Here is a 22,150-nt window from a genome sequence, read left to right as displayed (position 1 = left end):
GTTTGATTACACATGGGGTAAAGGACATTTGAATTCTGCACTTAATTGTGCAACTGATTTCTTGTCTAGTCTAGTGACAAATTAATGCTTAGAACAAGACTGCCTCAAGACAGCAGATTAAAGCATTCGTTACCATTGAATCATATGTGCTGTACAGTGATAAACTGTTCCTAGAGTATTCGGACATCCTTTTCTTTAAAGAACATTTAATATTATAAGACCAGTGACTGGGGATTGGGGCGCGGGGGGGGTGGGAGGGGAGAGAGGGGAGAGAAGAGCTGGAAACATAATGTATCTCATGGAATTTGACAAAATTGAAAGCCTTACAGCCTTGAAAAAAATATAACATAAACAGTGCTTTGTAAATGGTAAGTACACTACAGTATGTGCTACATGAACATCATAGAGTATTTTCCCCCACAATTATTTTGCATAAAAATATTTCACATACATGTACAGTATCTTTGTTGGGATATTCAGTAATAAGCTATCTACAAATGGTTTTGAATTTATTTTCATTACTGAACTTTTCCTCTCCCTTCTTCAGAATCATGGTTCCCAGGTGTACACATCACATTGTTATGGCCCTAGTATACAGGGTTACTTCTTTAAAATATATATATATATACTTTTTTTTAAATAAGGAAACCTTCATTTTCTTTAAGACAGAGGCAATGAAGCAACTGGGAATTACTGTGTGTCAAACTGAAAGCAATCCCCAGTGCAAAAGACTGAACAAAACTACATGAGTTAACAGGGTTATTGATGTGGAGTTGGGGCTTTCAGCTGGGGTTCTCTGTTTAAATAAGTTGCCCAGTAGACTAAATTAAAGATACCAAAAAGCAGTGGGAAAGCTATTCTTGATAGTCGATCAATTTTGCTGACACTGTTAAAAGTTTTCTTGGGTTCTGGTGGTTTTGTTTCTGGTTTAACATCTTTGGGCTCTATTGTTGCACTTTTAGCAATGGTAGCCAGCCCAGGGTCTCTGGCAATATTAGGGGTGTAGCTTGTTGCTGCTGCTGTGTATGTGTTATTTTTCTTAATGAGGGGATCCTTCAGTTTCTTTGGCTGGGGAAAGAAAAACATGAATTTTATTCTTGTCCACATTTTCAATACATAATATTGTGACAATGTACCATAACACAGTGTTATTGCTACATATTGAAATTATACTTCGAACTGGACTAAGTAGATGTTAGGTGTGCATGTGTGATTTACGTAAAACATTGTACTCAAGAACAAGATACAATCTCTCAGTTTAATTACTTTTCCTAGAAATAAATCAACCAATTAATTCCCAAAAGCATTTAGAATAACAGATACATTTTAGGATATGCTATTTTTGATAGTAAGCAAAGCAGCGTATTGTAATATCTGCAATATTAATCAAACAGTAGCAAACTAAACATAGTTCATTGTCTTCTGAATCAAATGAGCTTTGTGACAAGAACAAATATATTGAGTTTGAGAGATACCAAGGATGCCACCATTATAAAATTATTTCCAAATTTGTCATTCAGATACCATGATAAATAATGTATTATGAGTTGTAACACAACTTATCATACATATCATTTTCATCTTCCTCACACTGAGAGAGAATGCTTATTTAAAAGGAACACAACAAACAGCTTATTGATCCCTATTCAGCAAAATACTTGGAATTTAGGCATGTGTTTAAGGGCTTGGACATACTGGAGCCTTAATGATGCCTTTTGCAGGTAACCACTGGACTAGCTGAGTTGCAGTGGCTGGAGTTTCATTCAGAATGTGTGGGAGCTATAAAACTGTATATCCCCAATCTTTTTTAAAATATCCATATATTGCACTGAAATTTATGGAACATCCTAGAATGCTGATATTTTAAAAAGTGCTAATTGCTCAATAGAAATGACTGAGTTATATTAAGGATGCTGGATGTGATCCTGGTCCTTGATCAGGCATTGTGCCACTCTGATCATTTAAATTTGTCTTAAAGCCTTTTAACTGTCTTGAAATCATCTGGCATATGGTAATCTCATCTGGCATAATGTTGTGGGCAGTTCTACTCCCCACCATAGCTTCTATATAGGAACAAGTCAGAGCATAGGTTGAGTGGAAGGGAAAGGAAGCATGAGAGAAGTACTATTGTACTGTGTTTCAGCTATCCCTGACTATGTGGAAACAACTCCTATGGTTCAGAAGGGCTCTAAACTGTGTCTGAAACTGATAATGGGGCAGATGCCAAAAATCTGATCCTGTGTTCCTGGAACAGTAAAAAGAAGGTATAGATAAAAAAGAACCTTTAACAGATTGTTTTAATTCTATAAACTAATAAAATTCAGTATATATTTATTTTTATTTATATTTTATTGATTTCCCACTCCAAAAAGGGGGGAGAACAGAAAAAGAAAAGGACAAAAATGTATGCAAACAGAGGGAAAGGAAAGGGAGGGTCATTTCTCATTTTCCCTCCATGAGAAATTAATCAAAGATTTCTAAGAAATTAGACCATATCTTTTTAAATTTGTTTAAGGTCCCTCTTCTCCAAAATCGTAAGGCAACATATATCCTTGAGGTTGAGGAAGAGCCTTCAAATTGACTTCAGCATGGATGTTCCAGATTATTTCCACCTAATAGATGGAATAAACAGCTGAAAAACAGTTAATTCAAAAAGAAAGAGTCAAAAATCAGGGAGTCCTTTGGTCATTCATCCATCAGCAGCTTCTGCTCTCATATTACAAAGTTTCCTTTTTTTCATTTTTTCTTACTTGCTCAGGACAGAAACAACCCTAGTATTCTAGTAAGTAGTAATAAATCCAGCTAAACAAAGAACTCTTGCACAGAAACCTAATAGAACAGCCATTTTGTAGTTTTCCATTTTATGAAGAATCTGAGCTAGGCAAAGCCTAACTCCAGTACGTATCTCGATATTTTATGTCACATTGAAGTTTATGAAGCAGTAATATTACATCTAATCAGAGCCCAGAGTGATATTAGATTATGAACTTCTGTCCATCACAAGTTTGACTGACTTGACTTAGCCTTTTCCTTAGTATTCGTGACAGCTAATTCAGTACACGGTGTACAGAGAATATCTTTGGTATGTTAATATGAAAGAATATAGGGGGATCCTTTACTTCTAGGGAATACAAGAGCTATACAATCTTTAATATTTTAAAACAATTCTTGAATATTGTTTTTTATGGGATTTTTAATGTTTAATTTAGTCCCAAATCAAATGGAATGTATGATTTAGGGTTATCATTTCATAAATCTTGACTACTTAGGATACCAGTATCATTGCCATTTGAAAAAGTCTATTTGCTACCCAGAACAGACAAGATTTCAAAATTTCAGTGCAACTGGATCTCCACTACAATGTATTTTTAAATTACCCTTAAAAGGAACTATAATGAACTTGCAAGTATAATTAATAAGGAAAGCTGAGCAAATATTTTGCAAGGAGAAATGTAGTCATTATTTGACTTAATTTAGAAATATTCTTCAGCAAATAATTACGCAAATTATTTGCATACAGTTCTTTGTAAATGTTTACTTGTGTTAGTTATTAGTTACAAAAGTAACATGGCTTTATTTCTATTCTCTGATTGTATAACTTATGCAACTAACCAAAATAGCATGAATTATTGATATTGCCTTCAACTACAATTTTTTTTGTGCATATTCAAGAACTGAAGCTTAATATTAGTTTTTCCCAAATATTCACTCTACTGAAGTTTCAGTACTAAACAAACAGCAAATATGACCACAACCACTCAAATCAAAATTCTTTTACAAATTTGAATGGATGTTCATGAATTCTTACCCTCCCCTTCCTCCCTCCTCCAATATTCATTCAGCTCTACTAATAATGCTGCAAAGATTTTGGTTTTGCAACACTATCTTCAGTTCTCATATGTGAACATTTTGCATAATTCATTCTAAATCCTTTAGTTAATGTTTAAATTTCATATAAAATAGCTATATTTCTTCCGGTGCTCATTGTCTTGACTCAAGACTTGAAGTAAGTGTCTCTTCAGTGCAGAGGAGAGGACTTAAGGGAATTTTGTAGTAAGAGCCATTTAAAAACAGATTTCTTAAATACCATATGTAATGACATGTTACATATTTTCCAGCAGATGCCTTGGTGGTAAGCACTGGAAATATATCAGAAATATGTTTGAATAAACAAAAGGGATAATAGTCAATGTGTATGAAAGCATGAATTGGATTAAAATAGGATCAGTGTTATGTACAAGATGAATCGGGAAATTTCTATTTTGTGTATGTAAATTAAAGAGATTTTATTGTTCTCTCAAAAAACTTTTTCAATATTTGATAACAAATTTATGGAAGCTACTGTATGATCCTAAGGAATGTAAGAATTATCATATCAAATCAGAAAAGTGGTCCACTATCCTATCTCTGAGATGGAAGAGTACCAAGTGCTTCAGAGGGAGCTGCAAAAAAACCCAAAACCCACAGTGGACAATTATGGATTAAACTGTCTATAGGGGAAGCTTCTTCAAAAACCTCTCCATTAGTGTGTGGCTTCTGCTCTGAAGTATAAGTGTTTATATATGTCTTTAAAATACTAACTAATATAATTCTGAATGTTCACATTGGGCCCCATCCCAAACCCATCTAAATTAGTGGGAGCCTTTCCATTGATTTCAATAGCTTTTGAATCAGGCCTAACATACACGTATCTGCTTAATACTTGTTTTCAATTCAGTATCACTTTGTGGCAATGAATTACCCAGGTTAATTACTCATGATATTAAAAAAAGTATTAGTATTTCCTAATACCACTATTAAATCTGTTGTCTTACAATTTCATTTAATATTCCTTTGTATCATGAGAAAAGATCATGTGTAGAACAGGCAAGAACCAGGCATGAAATATATTGGCAACCATCAATCCAAAATGGATCATGGTATACATGTAAGAGATCTAATCAGGTGCCTGATGAATCCACATATGGCTGACAAGTCCAATTCAAGAGTGACATAGCTTGTTAGAAATTCTACAGATTCTTGTGCTGTCTGAGTTAGAATCCATGATTACAGCATGCTACTTCCTTCTTTCTCACTTTGCTTCCATCCTCTGGATCAAATCTACTTCATGTTGAGCTGCACTACTCAGATACTCCCTCCAAATTGGAAGGGATCGTGCACACTCCTCCCAGCTTTCCACATTGATATTGAACGACTTCATATCATGTTTACACACATCGTGGTACTGCCATAAAAGGTGACCCTGTTTTCTGTCCCAAATCTCAATGTTGAAAATATTCTTGGAGATACGGTCTCCTACCATTCACCTGCCATGAATGAGCCATTGCAAGCTCCTCTTCTTGGCAGTGGTTTCTAAGTGTGTCAGTCCTGTGCACTCCAGCATCTCTGTGTTTGGTAATGTGTTTCCCCACTTTATTTTCAGGATCTTATGCAGACATCTCATGTGGAAGCTATTAAGTCTCCTGATATACTGGCATATGTAGTCCAGGTTTCTGAACCACAAAGCAGGGATGACAGCACACAAGTTTTATAGATTTGCATCTTCAGTCTTAGTTGATAGTTTGCTGTGATTCCATGCACAGTTCTGTAAGCCTGAAATACTTAGCTGCTTTTCCAATTCTATTAATTCAGTCTGACGGTCAAGATTTCTGATGATGGTAGAACCCAAGTAGCAACAAGCTGTCGACAACACCAAGAGATTTACCCTCCAGACAGGGTAACTCTTTGGTACATGATCACAGTCTTCTTGAAACTAATTGTCAACCTGAAGCTCTTGCATGATTCATGAAATTTACCCAAGAGATTTTGCAGGGAAGATTCACTATGGGCAACCAAGGTCGCATCAGGAATTCTCTCAGAACCTTGGTTTTCACTCTAAATCGTGCAATGTTGATAAATGCCATCATTGCTGTCCTTAAAAGCACGAAGAAGCAGTAATTAAAAGTAGATGTTAAAGAGCATGGAAGGCAAGATACACCCCTATTTCATGCTGTTGTTAATGTCAACAGCATTTTATTCTTTGTTTTCATACACACCAGTTGCCCGCATACCTTGATGTAAGGAATGAACTTTCAAAAATATGGAGGGACAATCCAGTTTCTTTAGAACCATAAAAAGGCCCTTTCTGTTGAACATATCCAAGGCCTTAATCAGATTGATGAAGGCTATGTAGAGTGGCATTCATTTTTCTCTACACTTCTCTTCCACTTGCTTCACCATTGATATGATATTTTCGGTTGAGTGTTCTGAGTGAAAACCACATAAACTTTCAGGATAGATTCTTTCACCTAGAGATTGCAGCCTAGGGAGCATAATACAAGTGACAACTTTTCTGACGACATTCAACAGGAAGATACTTCTATAGTTGTCACTATCACTTCTATCGCCCTTGTTTTTGTATAATTGTACATTGCATGAAATGGATTATTTACTAAACATCGTCCATGCATACCTTGCATCATCTACACATATTTTTCCCACTTTTATTAATATGGGGTGCTTGGAGTGAAGAATCCTGAAGAAATAATAATGAAAAGGTTTCACTTTGTTCTCGTTATTATTTATTGGTTCATAAAGCCCCATGAATGGATTCTGATTTCCACAGAAAAGGATGGGATATATTTGCTAATAGGCAATTTCCACTCTTGTGGAGTCTGGTCTGAGATTCCTTTTGTAGTTCAGCTATTGCTGATGGCAGACAATCTGACCTTTAAGTCTGAGATGCACCCCCTGCAAGACCTCACCTGCTGGGTCCCACAATGTTCAGTCTTCTCCATCGTGTTATTGATGCTTACATACTAAGCATCTAGAGTATTCAAGTGCCTGCAGAAAATACCCATGCTGTGTATCTTTTATAGAAAACTTATACATACTATGCCATATCCTCAGCTGGTATAACTCAGATGCCCTCAAAATTGGGGATGTACGGTAATAGAGGAGACAAATGCTTCAAAGAACTTTTCTCTTCTATTACATCCCCATTACTGAGGGCATCTGCCTCCAGTTCAAGTCTGTCTGCAACCTGGGGTTGCTGTTAGACTCCCCACAGCTACAGGGAGCCCAAAGAGCCATGGCAGCAAAAATGTCTGCTTCAGCCATAACTGGCAGAGATTGCACCCCATACTTTCAGAAAGAGATGAGGTGCATGGGGATCCACAGAATCATGACTTCTAGGCTTGCTCAGTGCAACTTATATTAAGAAATGAAGAAACACCTTGAATGAGCTCCAACTGATACAAAACCCAGTAGTCTATCTACTTAGCAACCATAGTACCCAACTCTTTGCACTGGTTCCCCATTGAATATAGTGTATAGTTAAAGTTCTCCATGTTATTAGACCTAGATACTTCAGACATCACCTCCCTTATTCTTCAAAAACATGCTCTGCCATGAAAGCTACATTCTAATGAAGAAATTAAATAATCATTAAATAAGGGAAGGCTTTTCCATGTGTCAGACAGAGCTTTCAAAGAGGCTGGACTTTGATGAGGGAAAACTAAGTTTAAAAAAGCATTTTGCATTAATTTCTGAAGTCCATGGACATTTTTATTTCTTGTGGAGTAAGTTTCATAATCTGTTTCTTCCTACACACAAATTTGTAAATTGGTCCTGATTCATAGCCTTTGGAAATCAAGGAAAAGATATCCACTGCCTTCAGTGAGCTTTGCATCAGGCTCACAGACACTGCACACATCCACTGAGTCTCTCACTCAAACACACAACATATAAACTAGTCAATCTATTCCTACTACTGGCTGGAAAAGAAAGGAAAAATAAAGAGAGACTGTTAAATAACTGGAAGGTGCTACAGTGATGAGAGCCATATAAAGACATGAAGGGAATGGGATGGGAGTGTTGAGGTATGAGCTTTCCCTTCGTGCCACAGCTTTAGCCTCAGCCAACTTGTATCTTTCAGATTTAAGACATGGGACAGGGATTATGTCTTCCTCTCTTTGCCACACAATGCTGCACATCCTGGTGGTGCTCTAAAAATGAAAATGTAACCACTCTCCATACTAATAATTTGCATACAACAAGGGATTTCAACACATAGTGTGACCAGCAGATTCTGAACAGAAAATGCCCAATATCCATGTAAAGAGCCTTTTTCAGTAGATTATCTAAGTCCCATTGGAAAACATACAGACTGAATCCAGCACAAAAGCCATGAATAGATATTAATGTACATATCATAAAATCTATTAGTAAAGGTGTTACCTTTTCAGGAACAACACTTTTGCCATCCCATGCGTAACCTCTCTTTGTGAAGTAGTTCACTGTTGCAAATTCAATGAGTGCTGAAAACACAAATGCATAGCACACTGCTATAAACCAATCCATAGCTGTGGCATAGGCCACCTTTGGAAGGGAATTTCTTGCACTGATGCTCAAGGTGGTCATTGTGAGAACAGTTGTCACTCCTGTAAAGCAAAAACGTCAGTGTCACTTTAGATTTTGTCTTTTACTTATCAATGTGGAGTCACAAATAAAATAGGAAAAATAGTTTCACAGGCTTCTGTTATTAGAAATATATTTCCCAACCAAAGAATATCAAATTTCAGGTTCTGCTGTGGAAATAATAATCTTTGAGGTACACTTCTGGATTGTGCTTTATCTTGATCTTTTGACATATGGAAGTCACCACCCTGCACTTTAAGCGGGAGGGCTGGCCGGGAGAAAGGGCCATGATTTATGGCTTCGGGGAGGAGGGGAGACGTAAAACTGCTGGAAAAGCAGTCAGAATGGTGGATCACTCACAACCTAGGAATGAGGGGTTTAAAAAGGTCAGCCTGGGCCTGAATTGGCTGGAATTGGAGGATCCTGGCAGTGGATCTGATGGAGGGACATGAATGGAAAGGTGGGGCGTGGGGAAGGGGGACTGAAAAAAGCACTCTCTCTCTCTCTCTCACACACACACACACACACACACACACACACAAACACACACAGTGAATTGTGGGGGTTTTCACCTGCACTGCACATTTTATCCACCGGGTTAGTCCTAATAATAAGTTGAGGCCTGATTAAACCCATATCTAATGTCTCCTGTCAATCTTTCGGCATAGCCAGACAATGAGGTTTGTGCTTTAGGAGATATCGCTGCTCCAAAAGAAACAGCCCTGAGTGGATGACCAAGGAGTATTGTTGGCATTGACCACAATCAAGTAGTTGTCAGTTATTCAGTGTTGGACCACTTAGAAATCAAGCAGACAACAGTGGATAGGAAAATAATGTGTGTTTAGTGAAAGAGGGATAAATGTGTTTATCAGGGTTACTGATATCACATTCCTTTTGCTGAACCATCTGTAATATTAAATATCTAACAAACTACATGATATATCTGTTTTTCTTCAAGGCAGGAGTTTGGACACTATATCTCAGTATATATACACTATATACAAGAAGTAATTGGTCCATGTAGTCGTGCATCCTGCCTGTGATGGTAGCCAGTGCAGCAATGCCTCAGACGAAGACAAAATGAAACATAATCTGTTTAACTTTGAGGGTCAGGAAGGAATTTAGCTGGGTGCATTATGTCCCACAGCATGAGATTAGATTTACTATTTTCTTAGATTGTAAATACATTCAGTGATTGAATTAAATCTCAGAATTATTATTTTTAAAGCAGACTTAATGACCATCCCTCCAACATGAATGAAACAGGAGGAAGAAAGTCACCACAGCCCTATTGTTGTCCAACATAATAGACCAACATAATTTCCTCTTCCAGCAAAAGAATTAGAAGAGGAGTTAATTTCTGACCCAGTTCCTGTTCTCACCTAGCATTTTAGTAATCATGTGGATGGTTGCAACTCTTTTTCCATCTTGTCAATTCTTTCATTACATGTCATAATTGCAGATAAAACAACTCAAAATTATGCAAAGTTCAGCGAGGCATACACAGGCATGTTGGATACTTTCCACCTTATTTGTGTAAGATTGTTACAGTGCTATAAGATGTTTCCCATAAAAACAAAGGATGTTAATTGTTCTTATTGCTGATTAACCTGTTCAGGGCTGAATGAAGTAGCAAACATATTTGGAAAATATGCTCCTTCAATGTAGCCCAAAATAGACTAAGCTTCATGTTATGATATTGCATTTATTTGAACTGATATTTTGTACATGTTTCTCTGCCATTAAACAGTGATGCTGTGGCAACAGCAAAGAGGTTAAGTAAGACCCACGGCAATGTAATTTGCATTTCTAGTAGCAGAGCTTCATACCTGCTGGAAGAACATTTTTTCTTTAACTAGCCATGGAGTTTTTACTGACAGTAGGAGGATTACATTTCTATCACATTGCCTACAGATTTTTGCAAGTGCAAGCTAGACATTTACATCAAATCACATGTTCTCAAGTTACCTTGACAACTGCAGACAATTTCATGTATTAAATCACCGTTACAGTTTATAACCACTGTACTGAGCACTAATGAAAATATGCAGAAATCTAAAAGGGCCTGATAATTAAACATATCAATGACAATATCTTGAATTATGGGTACTTAATGATGATGTGGTTTTTGTTCCTTAGGGGAATGTATAAGGTCTTTATCCACTTATAACTAATGATTTTTTGTTGCTCTTGTACAGTAAATCCTGCTATGCTATAGTTTGTGTTTTTATTTATAGTGCTAAAAGAGGGCTATAAATCGATATATGCTGTGCTTGTCTGTCTGGATGCATGTATGAATATGCCCAGGTGAAGTATTCAGAGACATCTTTTTTCTTCAGTGAAGTTAGGAGATTAAAAAAAATAGCAACAGAATTCTAGACTTGGTTCAAACATATGTAAAAACACACAAATAGTCAGCAAAATAATTGTATTCTGAACGGAAAACTTTTAAAATGTTTACATTCTTGGAGGGCTGTCGTAAGGCTTTAAAAGCATCAGCCTGAATAACATAGGGTATTGTATGTTATTATTTTGATACATGGGGTAATTTGGTACCCCATTTATGGCCAACCATAACTACAGCATCATGAACTAACAATCTGGTATTGCCAACAGTAAAAAAAAAAAAAAAAGAAAGCAAAATGGAAGCAAATGAGGTTCCATTTCTTTTTTTAAATACATACATAACAATCTTTGAATGTATCTCTTTTTAAGGGACCCAATCTACTCTGTGACAAAATTGTCAAGATTAGACTTTTGATACCAATTTTAGAAGTGAGTGTAAAGGATTTGAATCTGTTGCACTTCACAGAAGTTTGTGGGTCCCCTTTTATATAAATTAGACTCAATTAGACTCTCCTATACTCCTATACTTTGTTTAGGGACTTCTCTACATTCATATCTACTTACTAACATGGAGCTTACACCCCATGTGAGCATTTGTCTCTCTGAATCTAAGGATGTCTAAGCTGGTGTGATTCACCTGAAGAGGCATTGGGAAAGTGGGCTGGAGCAGGAAAAGCAACGCACAGGGGGATATTTTGAGAGGTAGGTGAAAATAGGTATAATCCAGCAGGAATTGCAGGCGCTTCTGAGGATCAGGCCCTTAGACTGACCTCTGAATTTGGTTATAGATCTCCAGCTTTCCTTTGCCAACATTAAAAGGCAGAGTTCCTCCTGCGACTAACCTCCACATGTCCTTTGGAGCCTCTTTGTCATGCTCTTGCACTGTGCTGGGGGGGAGCTGTTGGGGCAGAAACAAGGTCTGCTGTATTTATGACCTTTCACTCCTGCCAGAGGCATTCTCAACTGGCCAATTATAGCTTGAGCAGCACAAAAGGAGCTGGAGCATATTGGAGAAATCTCACCTCCCTTTTTCTTTAATCAAATGCTAGTTGTTAGATCTATCTATTTGTTTGCAATACTGGAGAAGACCTGAAGAAGAGCTCCATGGAGCTCAAATGCTTGTTTCTTGCATGAACAAAAGTTGCTCCAATAAAAGATATTACCTTACCCATCTTGTCCGTCTGTCTATCTTGATTTTGAATGTGAAATAGGTTAAACAAAAGCCCTAGAGAATATTTTAGCAGTTTCTTTCTAATTAAAAAATGTGTATTAGAATGTAAGAGCAAAAACTCCAGGGATTCAAAAGCAGGTGTGAACTATATCATCTTAGAGTTCCTTGCATTCATCCCTGCCTGAATCCTACTCAGACAGAAGACAATAGGAATTTTGTCACTGATTTCCATAGCAGCATTGCGCCACGACAGTATTTGACGAGCTTGCAGATGAGATCAACCCACAGAGTTATTAAAGCTGGGAGTTTCAACTGGGGCAAGAACGTCTGGTGAACAACTCCCTTTGACTAAATTCCCTTTGAAAATCCAAGCCAAAAACTGTATTAGCCATTTTGCTTTATGAGAAACAGTCAATGCACGCTTTCTTCTAGTGTGACAGCTAACATCTAAACTTTGTCTGCACATTACATAATTCATAGATGATATGGCTAGAAGGGACCATTATGATAATCTAGTATGAGCTTCTGCATAACACAGGTCATAGAACTTCCCCCAAAATAATTCCTGGAGCACTTCTGCTAGAAAAACGGTTTAAAAATTATCAGTGATGGAGACTCCAACATAGCCCTTGGTAAATTGTTTCAATAGTTAATTACCCTACATGTTAAATATTTGTACCTTATTTCCAGTCTGAATTTGTCTAGCTTCAACTTCCAGCCATTGGAATGTGTTATACTTTTTCTCTGATACATTGAAGAGCCCTTTATTAAAAATATGTTCCTCATGTAGCTACTTATACTGATAGACTCAAGAAGCTCAATCTATATAGCTTAACAAACAGAAGGTGTGAAGCGGTGACTTGATTACATCTATAAGGCATGTTTTCTAATCCCTTTATCATTTTCATGGCTCTTCTTTGAACTTTCTCCAATTTACCAACATCCTTCTTGAATTGTGAGCACCAGAACTGAACACAGTATTAAAGCAGTGATTGCACCACTGTTAAAAATTGAAGTAGAATAACCTCTTTACTCCTACTCAAAATTCCCCTGTTTATCCATTCCAGGATCACATTAGCTCTTTGAGCCACAACATCACACCCATTTTCAGCTGATTATCCACCATGACCTCCAAATCTTGTTTACAATTACAGCTTTCCAGGGTAGAGTCCCCATCTTTTAAGTATGGCCTACAGTCTTTGTTCCTAGATGTCTACATTTCATTTAGTAATATTAAGATGCATATAAGCTAAACCCTTTGAATATTCCTTTTCATTTTTTATATAAATCAAGATAGGCCAAGGTGTTCAGATCTGAATCCAGATTAGCATAATGTCATTATTTTTCATTTTTGTTTTTGATATATAGCATTTTACTATTCATTCTTTTTAATAAATTAAATAGTTTGGACCTTTTAAAAAATCATCTATTGCAATATCTTCAAAGCGAAGCATATTTCTTATCCAGTTCTCCAATGTCACTTGGGTGCTTTTCTATAAGTAGCATATGACCCTGGCAAGTTTTTGTTGTTGTTATTGTTTTGGTTTGAATTTTTAAGTTTCACTTACCAAATACAGTTCTTGCTGGAACAGATTCTCTGTTAAGCCAGAAGGACACCTGGGACAGAATCACTGTCATGATGCATGGTAGATAAGTCTGAATGACAAAGTAACCAATCTTTCTCTTCAAATGGAAGTGGGTAGTCATAACAACATACTCCCCTAGAAACCAATAAAAATAAAAGACAGTGAGACCCTTTCCCATATGCACAGATTAGAATCTGTGTCCCAAGTTTTTGCATGAGTAACAATTTCTTCATCATTTCTGTTCACTGTTATTAAAATTTTTATTTGAGACAAGTTTGGTTTAGGTCTGAAGAAATTTTTTAATAACGAATTGATGGTGCAGGGGCCTTTCATCTCAAATTCAGCCCAGCGAATAAGTGAATAAAACTTAATGTTAACTGATTTATTGTCCTTTGTGAAATGGGGACCTTAGTCATCATAAATCAGAAAACTATCATAACCAATACACTTGTACACAATGTCCAAAGATTAAATGAAACCTGGCGACTGATGGTTAGACATGGTTCATCCAGATCAGGCTTAGGACACAAGGATTAGTCAGTTTATTTATGTTTGCATTGCCATTACCTGTGCTCTATCTGTTCTGAAGATAGAAGGCTAACATTCTAATTCTATTAATTTAGTACCTTTCAATAATAATAATCTCCCTTAAAATAAATGGCTGATGGATGAATTATGACAGAATTCTGTCCATAACTAGCTTTTTTGGATATTGCAAAAACATAGAGAAACAGCATTCCTGTGGAATTTGTCACCATACAATGGGTTTTATAAATCTCAGTTGCCAGAATACAGCCAAAAATACCTCAATTTCACTCTGTTATTTACAGACATTATTGATAATGCAATATTTTGCAAAGCAATAGTCCCAAAAGATTTGAAAACCTATTGATGTGACTTTATGTTCAGTATAGACTGACTTGCAATACAATAGATATTAGCTTAGAAAAGATACATGTGGCTTTGAAACTGAATGAAACCCTCTGCCTAAATAAGAGATGACGCATGAAATTACTGTGATTCTCTTTTAAAATATAAACAACTGGCAACAGCACTGGCAAAGGAAAATCCTAAATTGGATTGAAAAACTGTGTCTAGACATTGACTGCTTATGCACCAAGCATGTCAAATGCCCTTTTTGTCTAATTCAGATTCTAGAAGAACATTCATGCGAACATTCTTGCCCAACATATAACCCTGAGGGAAGCTTATAAATAAGATGTGACAATACTCCTAAGATGTTTGAATATACATTAAAAGACAATGGCAGAGGGGGAAAAAAGAGAATCAATTATGAGCTGAGTGGTAGAGGAAAGGATATATGAAGAGAAAGTCATCTCCAAAATAGGACTGGCAGGAGCATTATACTCAAGTAAAAACTAAGTAAGATGACTGGTGTGACCTCACCCTCCTTTTTTATCATCCACTTATCTTCTTTTTTGTCTGTGTCCTTTTTTTGAAAGGTGCCCAGTATAGCTAGTAAAGCCAGTAAAGAAGAATTAATCTAAAATATGACAGGGGGAAGCTATTTTAATGTAATCAGATACAGAATAATCAAAATAGTATGTAAGCATTTAATTCATTGCTTGTGGAGTACAAGCTAAGAAGGACAGAGAGTTAACACATCATAGTACTCCGAAGCTTTATTTGGCTGCTTAAATTATCAAAGTATTTTTTGACCTGTGAAAAATGAGAACAAGATTCCAAGCATAAAGGAAATTAAAAAGACTGGGATTAATGTCGGCTTGGTAAATACTGTAGCTGCTCTGAGCTAGCCAAAGGTAACACTGTAAGTGACATATTGCAGATGACCACACAGACTGACAGTAATGCCTGCGATTAAATTACAAGATAAAATCCTTTTCATTAACTCTGAATGCATCTAAACTATCAATGGACTGTAGTTAATTATTAAAAGACAACAGCCCGTTGAGAGAGGTTGATTTAACGGTGGGAAGTGTGCTGCTCATTTGCTATTCTCTGTACATCTAGCTTCTTGTATGTTGCAGGCTTTATTTCACTGAAATGTATAGGGTCTCCACTACAACTACTGTCCACTGACATTGTCAGTCATTCCCCTATAATTTTATGTTTTCAGAAGTTTATAACTCAGCCATATGCTTCTCTTTAGGACAAAATTTTTATAGGAAAAAGACTGTTCATAAGTTATCAAAAATATATTTGACCAGTTTTAGCCCCTGATGCTTAAAAAGCATTTAAACACATGCTTTAATCCAAGCATGCGCTTAAATCCCATTGATTTAAAAAACGTCCGATAGACTATCAGTTCATATGGTGCACTATGTCCTATTCATATTGTTTTATTTAATTTTTAATGTGTTTTTAAAACTCTGCTTTGGAACCTTGGCAGTCCTTTTGATAAATAATATCTATTTTATAAATGGGCATTTTGTTTTTCATTTTACTTATTACATGAGGGTTAAAACAGTCTTAAGTAGAGTTGTGTTTGAACCAGACCACCACATCTGAATACCTCCAGACTCTGAGAATTCATGTCTTGTTCAGAATTTTGCTGCTGGCTCCTTTTTCAAAAATGGGCCAAGACAAAACCCTAAATCCAAGTCCAAGGAAAGGTTTGATCCAGATCCAAGCCCAAACTTTATTTATGAGGTTTATCTCTAGCAATCAAAGTTCAGATATTTAGCTGAGTTAAATCAACATAGCTCTACTGGGGAACATAACAGCTAGTCAATAACAGCTATTTCAGAGTTATTACCCTATTTTCTGTGTTTACTTTTTTTAATGATCCCTGGGTTCCAAAATAGAATATAAAGCTAGGTGTGTGCTGTAATACCAAGGAACAGGTGGTTTGAGTTAGGGACAAATTATTAGCCATACTTTTATATTTTTTTATAGTTGTAGGTAGAAATCTTCCAGTTTCTGGCCTTCTGTAATATTTATACAGTATAACTAATTAGAAATAAAAATCTCATTTAGAAAAGAGTCCTCTCAGCAAATGCATGGAGCATAAAGAAATACGAATATAACTTGCTGATTTTCACTGCAAAACAATATTTTCAAGGTGCCAAAATAATTTCCATGTAAATGGAGATTTGTACGTGTCCTTTAAGCATCTGTTTTGGGTTTTTTTTTTCACCAAAACTTACAGAAAATAAAGGACATTTTAAAGACTTGCTACATCAAAAAGAAATGCAATGATTATTGGGGAGTGACAATAGTTTCACATGCATATCAAAAATGGAAAAGGTTTCAGTGACTCCTCTTTCATTAAACATACTAATAGCAGCAATAATAGTTATTTATACATAACATTTGCTAATCAATGTAGTAGTATATGCTTAGGTCAGATTCTTTCCTTGCCACCATACAATAGTCAGAACACTGAAAGGATATTTTAGTCATACTAGGGGTGGCATCTGCAAACCCCTTTCTGTAAACAATATGGAAGTAACTACCACCCTGCTCTAGATTTGAAAATGAGGGCACAAAGTAGTGGCTATGAGAGTGGCAGAAGAGAGAGAATCAGGTGGATTGGTTCAATTAAAAATCCTATACCTTGGAGAATGTTTGTAGTGCCCCAACTCCCAATAAACCTCGGAAACTAGGAGGGATACATGTAGAAGGCAGTCATCTGTTTATACGTGGAATTTTTGGCAAACCCAAACCTCATGAGTACATATCAAAAAATTCTGCAAGTCTTTGGTGGCTTCTTCAAAAGATCTCAAAAACTCCTAGGCAACCAAGCTCTTCTTTTGTCTAATAGTGGTTCTGGAAACTGCAAATGGAGGTATCACCAAGAGACTTCAGCCTTTTGCCTGTGTTAATATAGCATTCATCTCAGACAACTTTAAAAGTGGGGAAGAATTTATATACTTCTTATTAAACTTATTTTACACCCTGATACTGGGACCTTTCGGAAGTCAGGGAATATGCAGAGGGATTTTGCTGGGCTTTCCATAACTGAGAAGAACAATTATTGCAGTAACTCCCAAGTTTATATTTCAGGGAGATGGTGGTGTTCCCATAACTGAGTGGAGTAGAAAGCAAAAACAATATTTGATTATTAACCATGTTTGAGCTGCAGTAGTATTTTGCTTAGGGCAAGTGCCATGGAGAAAAGGTTCCACTTACAGATCTTTGTGAAACAGTGACTTTGTGAATGATAAATCTGTTTCTTCCACAACTGTATTCCTTTAGCAGGTATTAATGATAGAGGATTCTGTCATATTTACAAGTTTGGTGCAAAGAAGATTATTTAACTAGATTATTTTTAGGATTTAATAGCTGTTGGTTTTAGTCTTTTGTAGTGTTCCTGCATCTGTACAGTAACAGGTCTTTGTTTCAGAAGGTATCCATTGTACAAAGTTCAGGTATATGTTTAGCCACCTATGCTTGTGTAGGAGGAAGTAGGGAAAAACATATGGAATATCTCTAAAATATAATTCAGTTTACCTGTGAGAGTGCTCCAAGAATGATGACGGTGGTAGGATTACATTTCTTAGGTCTGTCTTCAGTTGTTTAAAGATTTATTATCTGTCTTTCTTAAGTTACCTATTCCTTCGTATTGAATTATCATGTACTATATCTAGTATTAACTACATGGTTTAAGTCCCTTTCCAAGTTTCTGACTCTTTATGTACCTTCTTACCTTCCATTGGTCAGAGGAAAAAGTGATTTTGGTCAAAATAGTTTTGTAAGGGGTAAAACTGATTCAGTTAGGCTTTTCTGCACCAGAGATTTCAGCCAGTGGAGATGCACTGCGACAAACACTTAGCATAGGCAGAAAAAGCCTGTTGAGCTGTATTGGAACAAATCATGGTTTAAATTGGTTTTGCCCTTCTATACGAAGGATTTGCACAGATGCAGCTCCCCCAGTTCTGGCCCTTGATGGTGTAACTTGAGCAATTCTCCCTGTAGAAGAAGCCTTAGTATCTCTGTCTCAGTACTTCTTGAATTTTTTTTTAACCTTCCTTATGTCACAACTCTGGTCTCTTGCAAAGGGGCTTTGTTCTTTTCTGACATTGTCGGAATGACACTGTAATCACTCTCAGAGCCTACAGGCTCAAAGCCAGAGATCTTTAATAATTTTCTACTCAGATAAAATCCTATTCCCTTCAATGAGAGTTTTGCTAAGTAAAATGTGAGTCCTGAGTCATTCTCTATTACGTCTGCACTCAGATCTGGCCCTTCTCTGTAGAATGAGGAGAGGTTCGATTCCTCTATGGCTCCATCCCTCCCTTGTTGGTACCCTGCAGAAAGCCCTCCACAGGGACCGCAGAAACACATGTGGGGAGGAGGTGATCCAGAGACAAAAATGGGGACTAGGAAGGGCAAGCATCATTCATCCATTAAGTCCTAAAGGGCATTTATGCTGTAGAGGTCATGCTGTACTATGGAAACCCCTTTTGTGGGTGATCACAGGAAGAGCCACATGTGGAGTATTGCCAAGAATCATGACCCCGTTGGAATCCGCAGTGTCTGGGAACTCGAGGGGGGCATGACATCCAAAAGCAAGCCTTGAGGCACAGGACTTCCTCAGAAATATCCCTGGTCTCTGGTCATTCCCAAGATCCATGGGAATGAGGCAGAACCCTCTGCTTTGTCCTTTGGGGGAGGAAGTGGGCAATCTAATTTTCCTTCTTACCTATCTACTAGGTAGAGAAATTCAGATGAAACACCATGGGGAAGTCTCACAGAATTTTCCACAGATCCCCTGTTTGAGGTCAGTTCTACAAGTCAGGGCAACACTGGCTAGAGTAAGGAGCTTAGGATGTGATCCTTATTGTTTATCACTTTTATTGGCCTTTAGCACAGGCACCTTTGTAAATTCCCTAAGCTGAGTAGTCACGGGAAGGCTGTATTAGAGGGCTCACTCTCAGTGGACTCTTTTTGTGAATAACATTAAAAGAAGCTCTCTATTTATTCAGGTGTAAATGTACTACTGTAATTGAGCCACTGGTTCTGTCACTTTCAATGTAATGTGGCTACTTCTCCTAACGGAGTGATTCTTTAGGGTCCATTCACCATTCAATCCGGTCAACAGTGTTATAGCTTGTTGATACCTAACTTTCAGCTTAAGACTGCTTTTAAGAACTAGCCAAAATAAATTAATTAAATCTATTTGAAATGAATGCTGAGCAGTGGAAGAGCAACATTTTTCATCCTTCCCAGAAATCATAGCCATATGATACTGTGATGGTGAGTGAGTGCTGTTTGTTTATACCTGACAGCCAATAGTTTTGCACTGGAAATTAACAGATCAGATGTAATCATCTGTGAGTAGCACCAAAAATAAAAATACTTTGCACTTATCCGAGGTAACTTCAATTAGGGGATCTCAGAGCTTTGAAGATGCAATAATAAATTTAGAACTGAAGCACAGAAAAATATTTAATGACTTCCCTAAAGCCATACAATAACATCTGTGGCAGAGCTGGGACCTGAACCCAGATTTTCTGACTCAGGATCAGGTTCCTTAAGAAAAAGACTATTCGTCTTCTGTCATAGATTTCATGGGTGAACAAATAAAAGTTGGTGCCTTTTAATAGGACTTCTACATCCCACATTTGGACTTTTCAGTCTGCATTTAGGCTTGTAAAACAAAATTTTTGCACCCAAAATATCTGTTTGGGAGATGAACTATGAGATTTCACCACCCTAGTAGAGTACTTATATTTCAAATTTAGTCTTTCTGTTATTAATATTAGGAGTCCATTTTAAGCCTACTTTACTGTAATTATTGAACTCTTGTTAATGCTAACCACAACTGCGCTTCAGTTCTCATGATGTTTTTAAAACACAAAAAGATTTGCTTTCTGCTCTTATATGGCACTATAGCATAGTACGCTTTATCTGGCATATAAGCTCCATATAGAGTGATTTATACTGAAAAAATATGTATTCACATGATATTGTCCTTTCTCATAACAACTTGTAATTCTCCCCTCCGCTCCCCATTCATAGCAAACTATCACGGTGAGATGATAAGAATGAGATGTATACTTCCTTTTTGATTTACGTTACTATATTTCTTCTAGTTAGATGCTATTTATCACTATTGTAGACTTCCTACTGGTAAAACATTTAAACCATCAGTTCAAGTGTGAAGATATTTATTGTACCAGAACACACTGCCACTTTAGATGTCAATGTCCTCCTATTTACAATCACTTTGCATTACAATTTGTACGTTCTGTTCTGGCAGGTTAAAGCATCTTATCAATATAAACTTCTCTCACCCACAACAAGACAATGCTTTATTACACACCTGTACTGGACTGAACAATTCCAGAGTCCACAGTTTGCCCCAGAAGATCATATTGGTTCAATCGAGAGCCATCTTCAGCCACAACCACAGACCTCGCTGGTTCCCTTGTCCATTCATACACAACCTCCGCTCTGGTATAGGCATCTAATTTGAAAGAAAAATATTTCATTTCCCAGCCTTTTACATTATATTGCAAAGGTAGAGTACTGCCTTTTTAAATCGGAGAGGAAGAAATCCATCTCTTCCCCATCACATTCCTGATATTGAAAAGTCTGAGTAGATCAGACTTTGTGCAGGAAACATTAAGTGGGGATGGATCATGAAATTTACATTCCTTCATTCATGGGCATGCTATGAACCACTTCCATTTTTCTAGCTTCCAGACCATGATGAGAGACAGCAGCTAGACCCCTCAATACCTATATGCATTGTGGGTTGGGCCACTGGGTCCAAATAAACCTCCACCAGCTAAGCCTCAATGGTCTCCTCTTCGTCAGCATGATTAGAACTCTACCCTCTGCATGGACACCCCATCTGTAGACCACCACTCCCCACTTACCCTGTTTTATGCGACTAAAGTGTCACAGAGGCCACAAATTCATCCAAGGCCATACAGGCCTCCGAGCTAGACTATATTATCAATTTGTATGCAGCACATTGGGGGTGTAAATCTATCTTGCACTAGCATGACATGCACTAACTGTCTGTGTGGACCGTTGAGAACAATAGAGTGCTTTGATCTACCCTGCTTTGAAATTAGAGTAGATCAAAGAACACTAAGGAACTTTTAGTGCTTGGCAGTAGGGTCGGCATAGACAGTGCATGACAGGCTAGTGTGGGATAGATTTACACTCCAGCTTGGCATGCACTAACTGCACATATAGACAAGCCCTGAGACTGTCTGGGCTTGGATGACCCTGAACTATGCTGAATATATTTTTCTATACCTGCTATCTCTGAAGAGTGTTGAAAGCACTTATCCTTGTTCACACTTACTTACATTTATATAATTGACAAAAAGAAAGAAAACAAGCTTTGCATTTCACTATAGACTCTATTCCTATTCTCTGCAATCCAGTTTAAGTCTAGTATGTTACATAAATGAATCAGTGGTATTGCATGTTCCAGTCAAGTATTTGTGTCCTGAAATGACTAGGTCACTAACCAAGAATCAAACTATATGTGACTATTTTTTCTCTTCATGTTGTAAATGATTCATCCATCATTTTTCTTGGTATAATTTTCTGCAATCTAATGGACCTCACTCAGAGCACTTAGTGTGGGAGCATGTCTGTGCAAGTTTGGGAGTGGCAAATGGCTAGAAGACCCTGGGCATCTTATTTACCTGACCTCACTTGTGGGCTTATAGTTTACTGTATCAGTACATAAAATGTACTTGGA

The 22,150-nt window shown here is 37.1% G+C and overlaps 1 protein-coding gene across 10 annotated transcripts in view; it reads right to left on the bottom strand.

Annotated features, from left to right (window-relative positions):
* The window catches only part of GABRA1 (gamma-aminobutyric acid type A receptor subunit alpha1), a 103,641-nt gene that overhangs the window by 3,191 nt on the left and 78,300 nt on the right, over window positions 1–22,150 (bottom strand). For 8 of the 10 annotated variants that reach the window (XM_039483584.1, XM_039483587.1, XM_039483582.1 and 5 more), the window contains 4 exons: window positions 20,750–20,893; window positions 13,483–13,635; window positions 8,218–8,420; window positions 236–1,068 (listed from right to left, as the gene is read on the bottom strand). In XM_039483584.1, the coding sequence (XP_039339518.1) occupies window positions 760–1,068; window positions 8,218–8,420; window positions 13,483–13,635; window positions 20,750–20,893 (809 nt within the window). In that variant the 3' untranslated portion in view covers window positions 236–759. Of the gene's footprint in view, window positions 1–235; window positions 1,069–6,643; window positions 6,823–8,217; window positions 8,421–13,482; window positions 13,636–20,749; window positions 20,894–22,150 lie in introns of those variants that run through there. The other 2 variants (XM_039483591.1, XM_039483589.1) reach the window with 2 other exon arrangements.

This window comes from Mauremys reevesii, linkage group 8 (assembly GCF_016161935.1).
Source record: "Mauremys reevesii isolate NIE-2019 linkage group 8, ASM1616193v1, whole genome shotgun sequence".
Classification (NCBI taxonomy): Eukaryota; Metazoa; Chordata; order Testudines; family Geoemydidae; genus Mauremys; species Mauremys reevesii.
The sequence above is the reverse complement of the archived record's forward strand: the minus strand, read 5'-3'. Positions and strand labels throughout refer to the sequence as shown.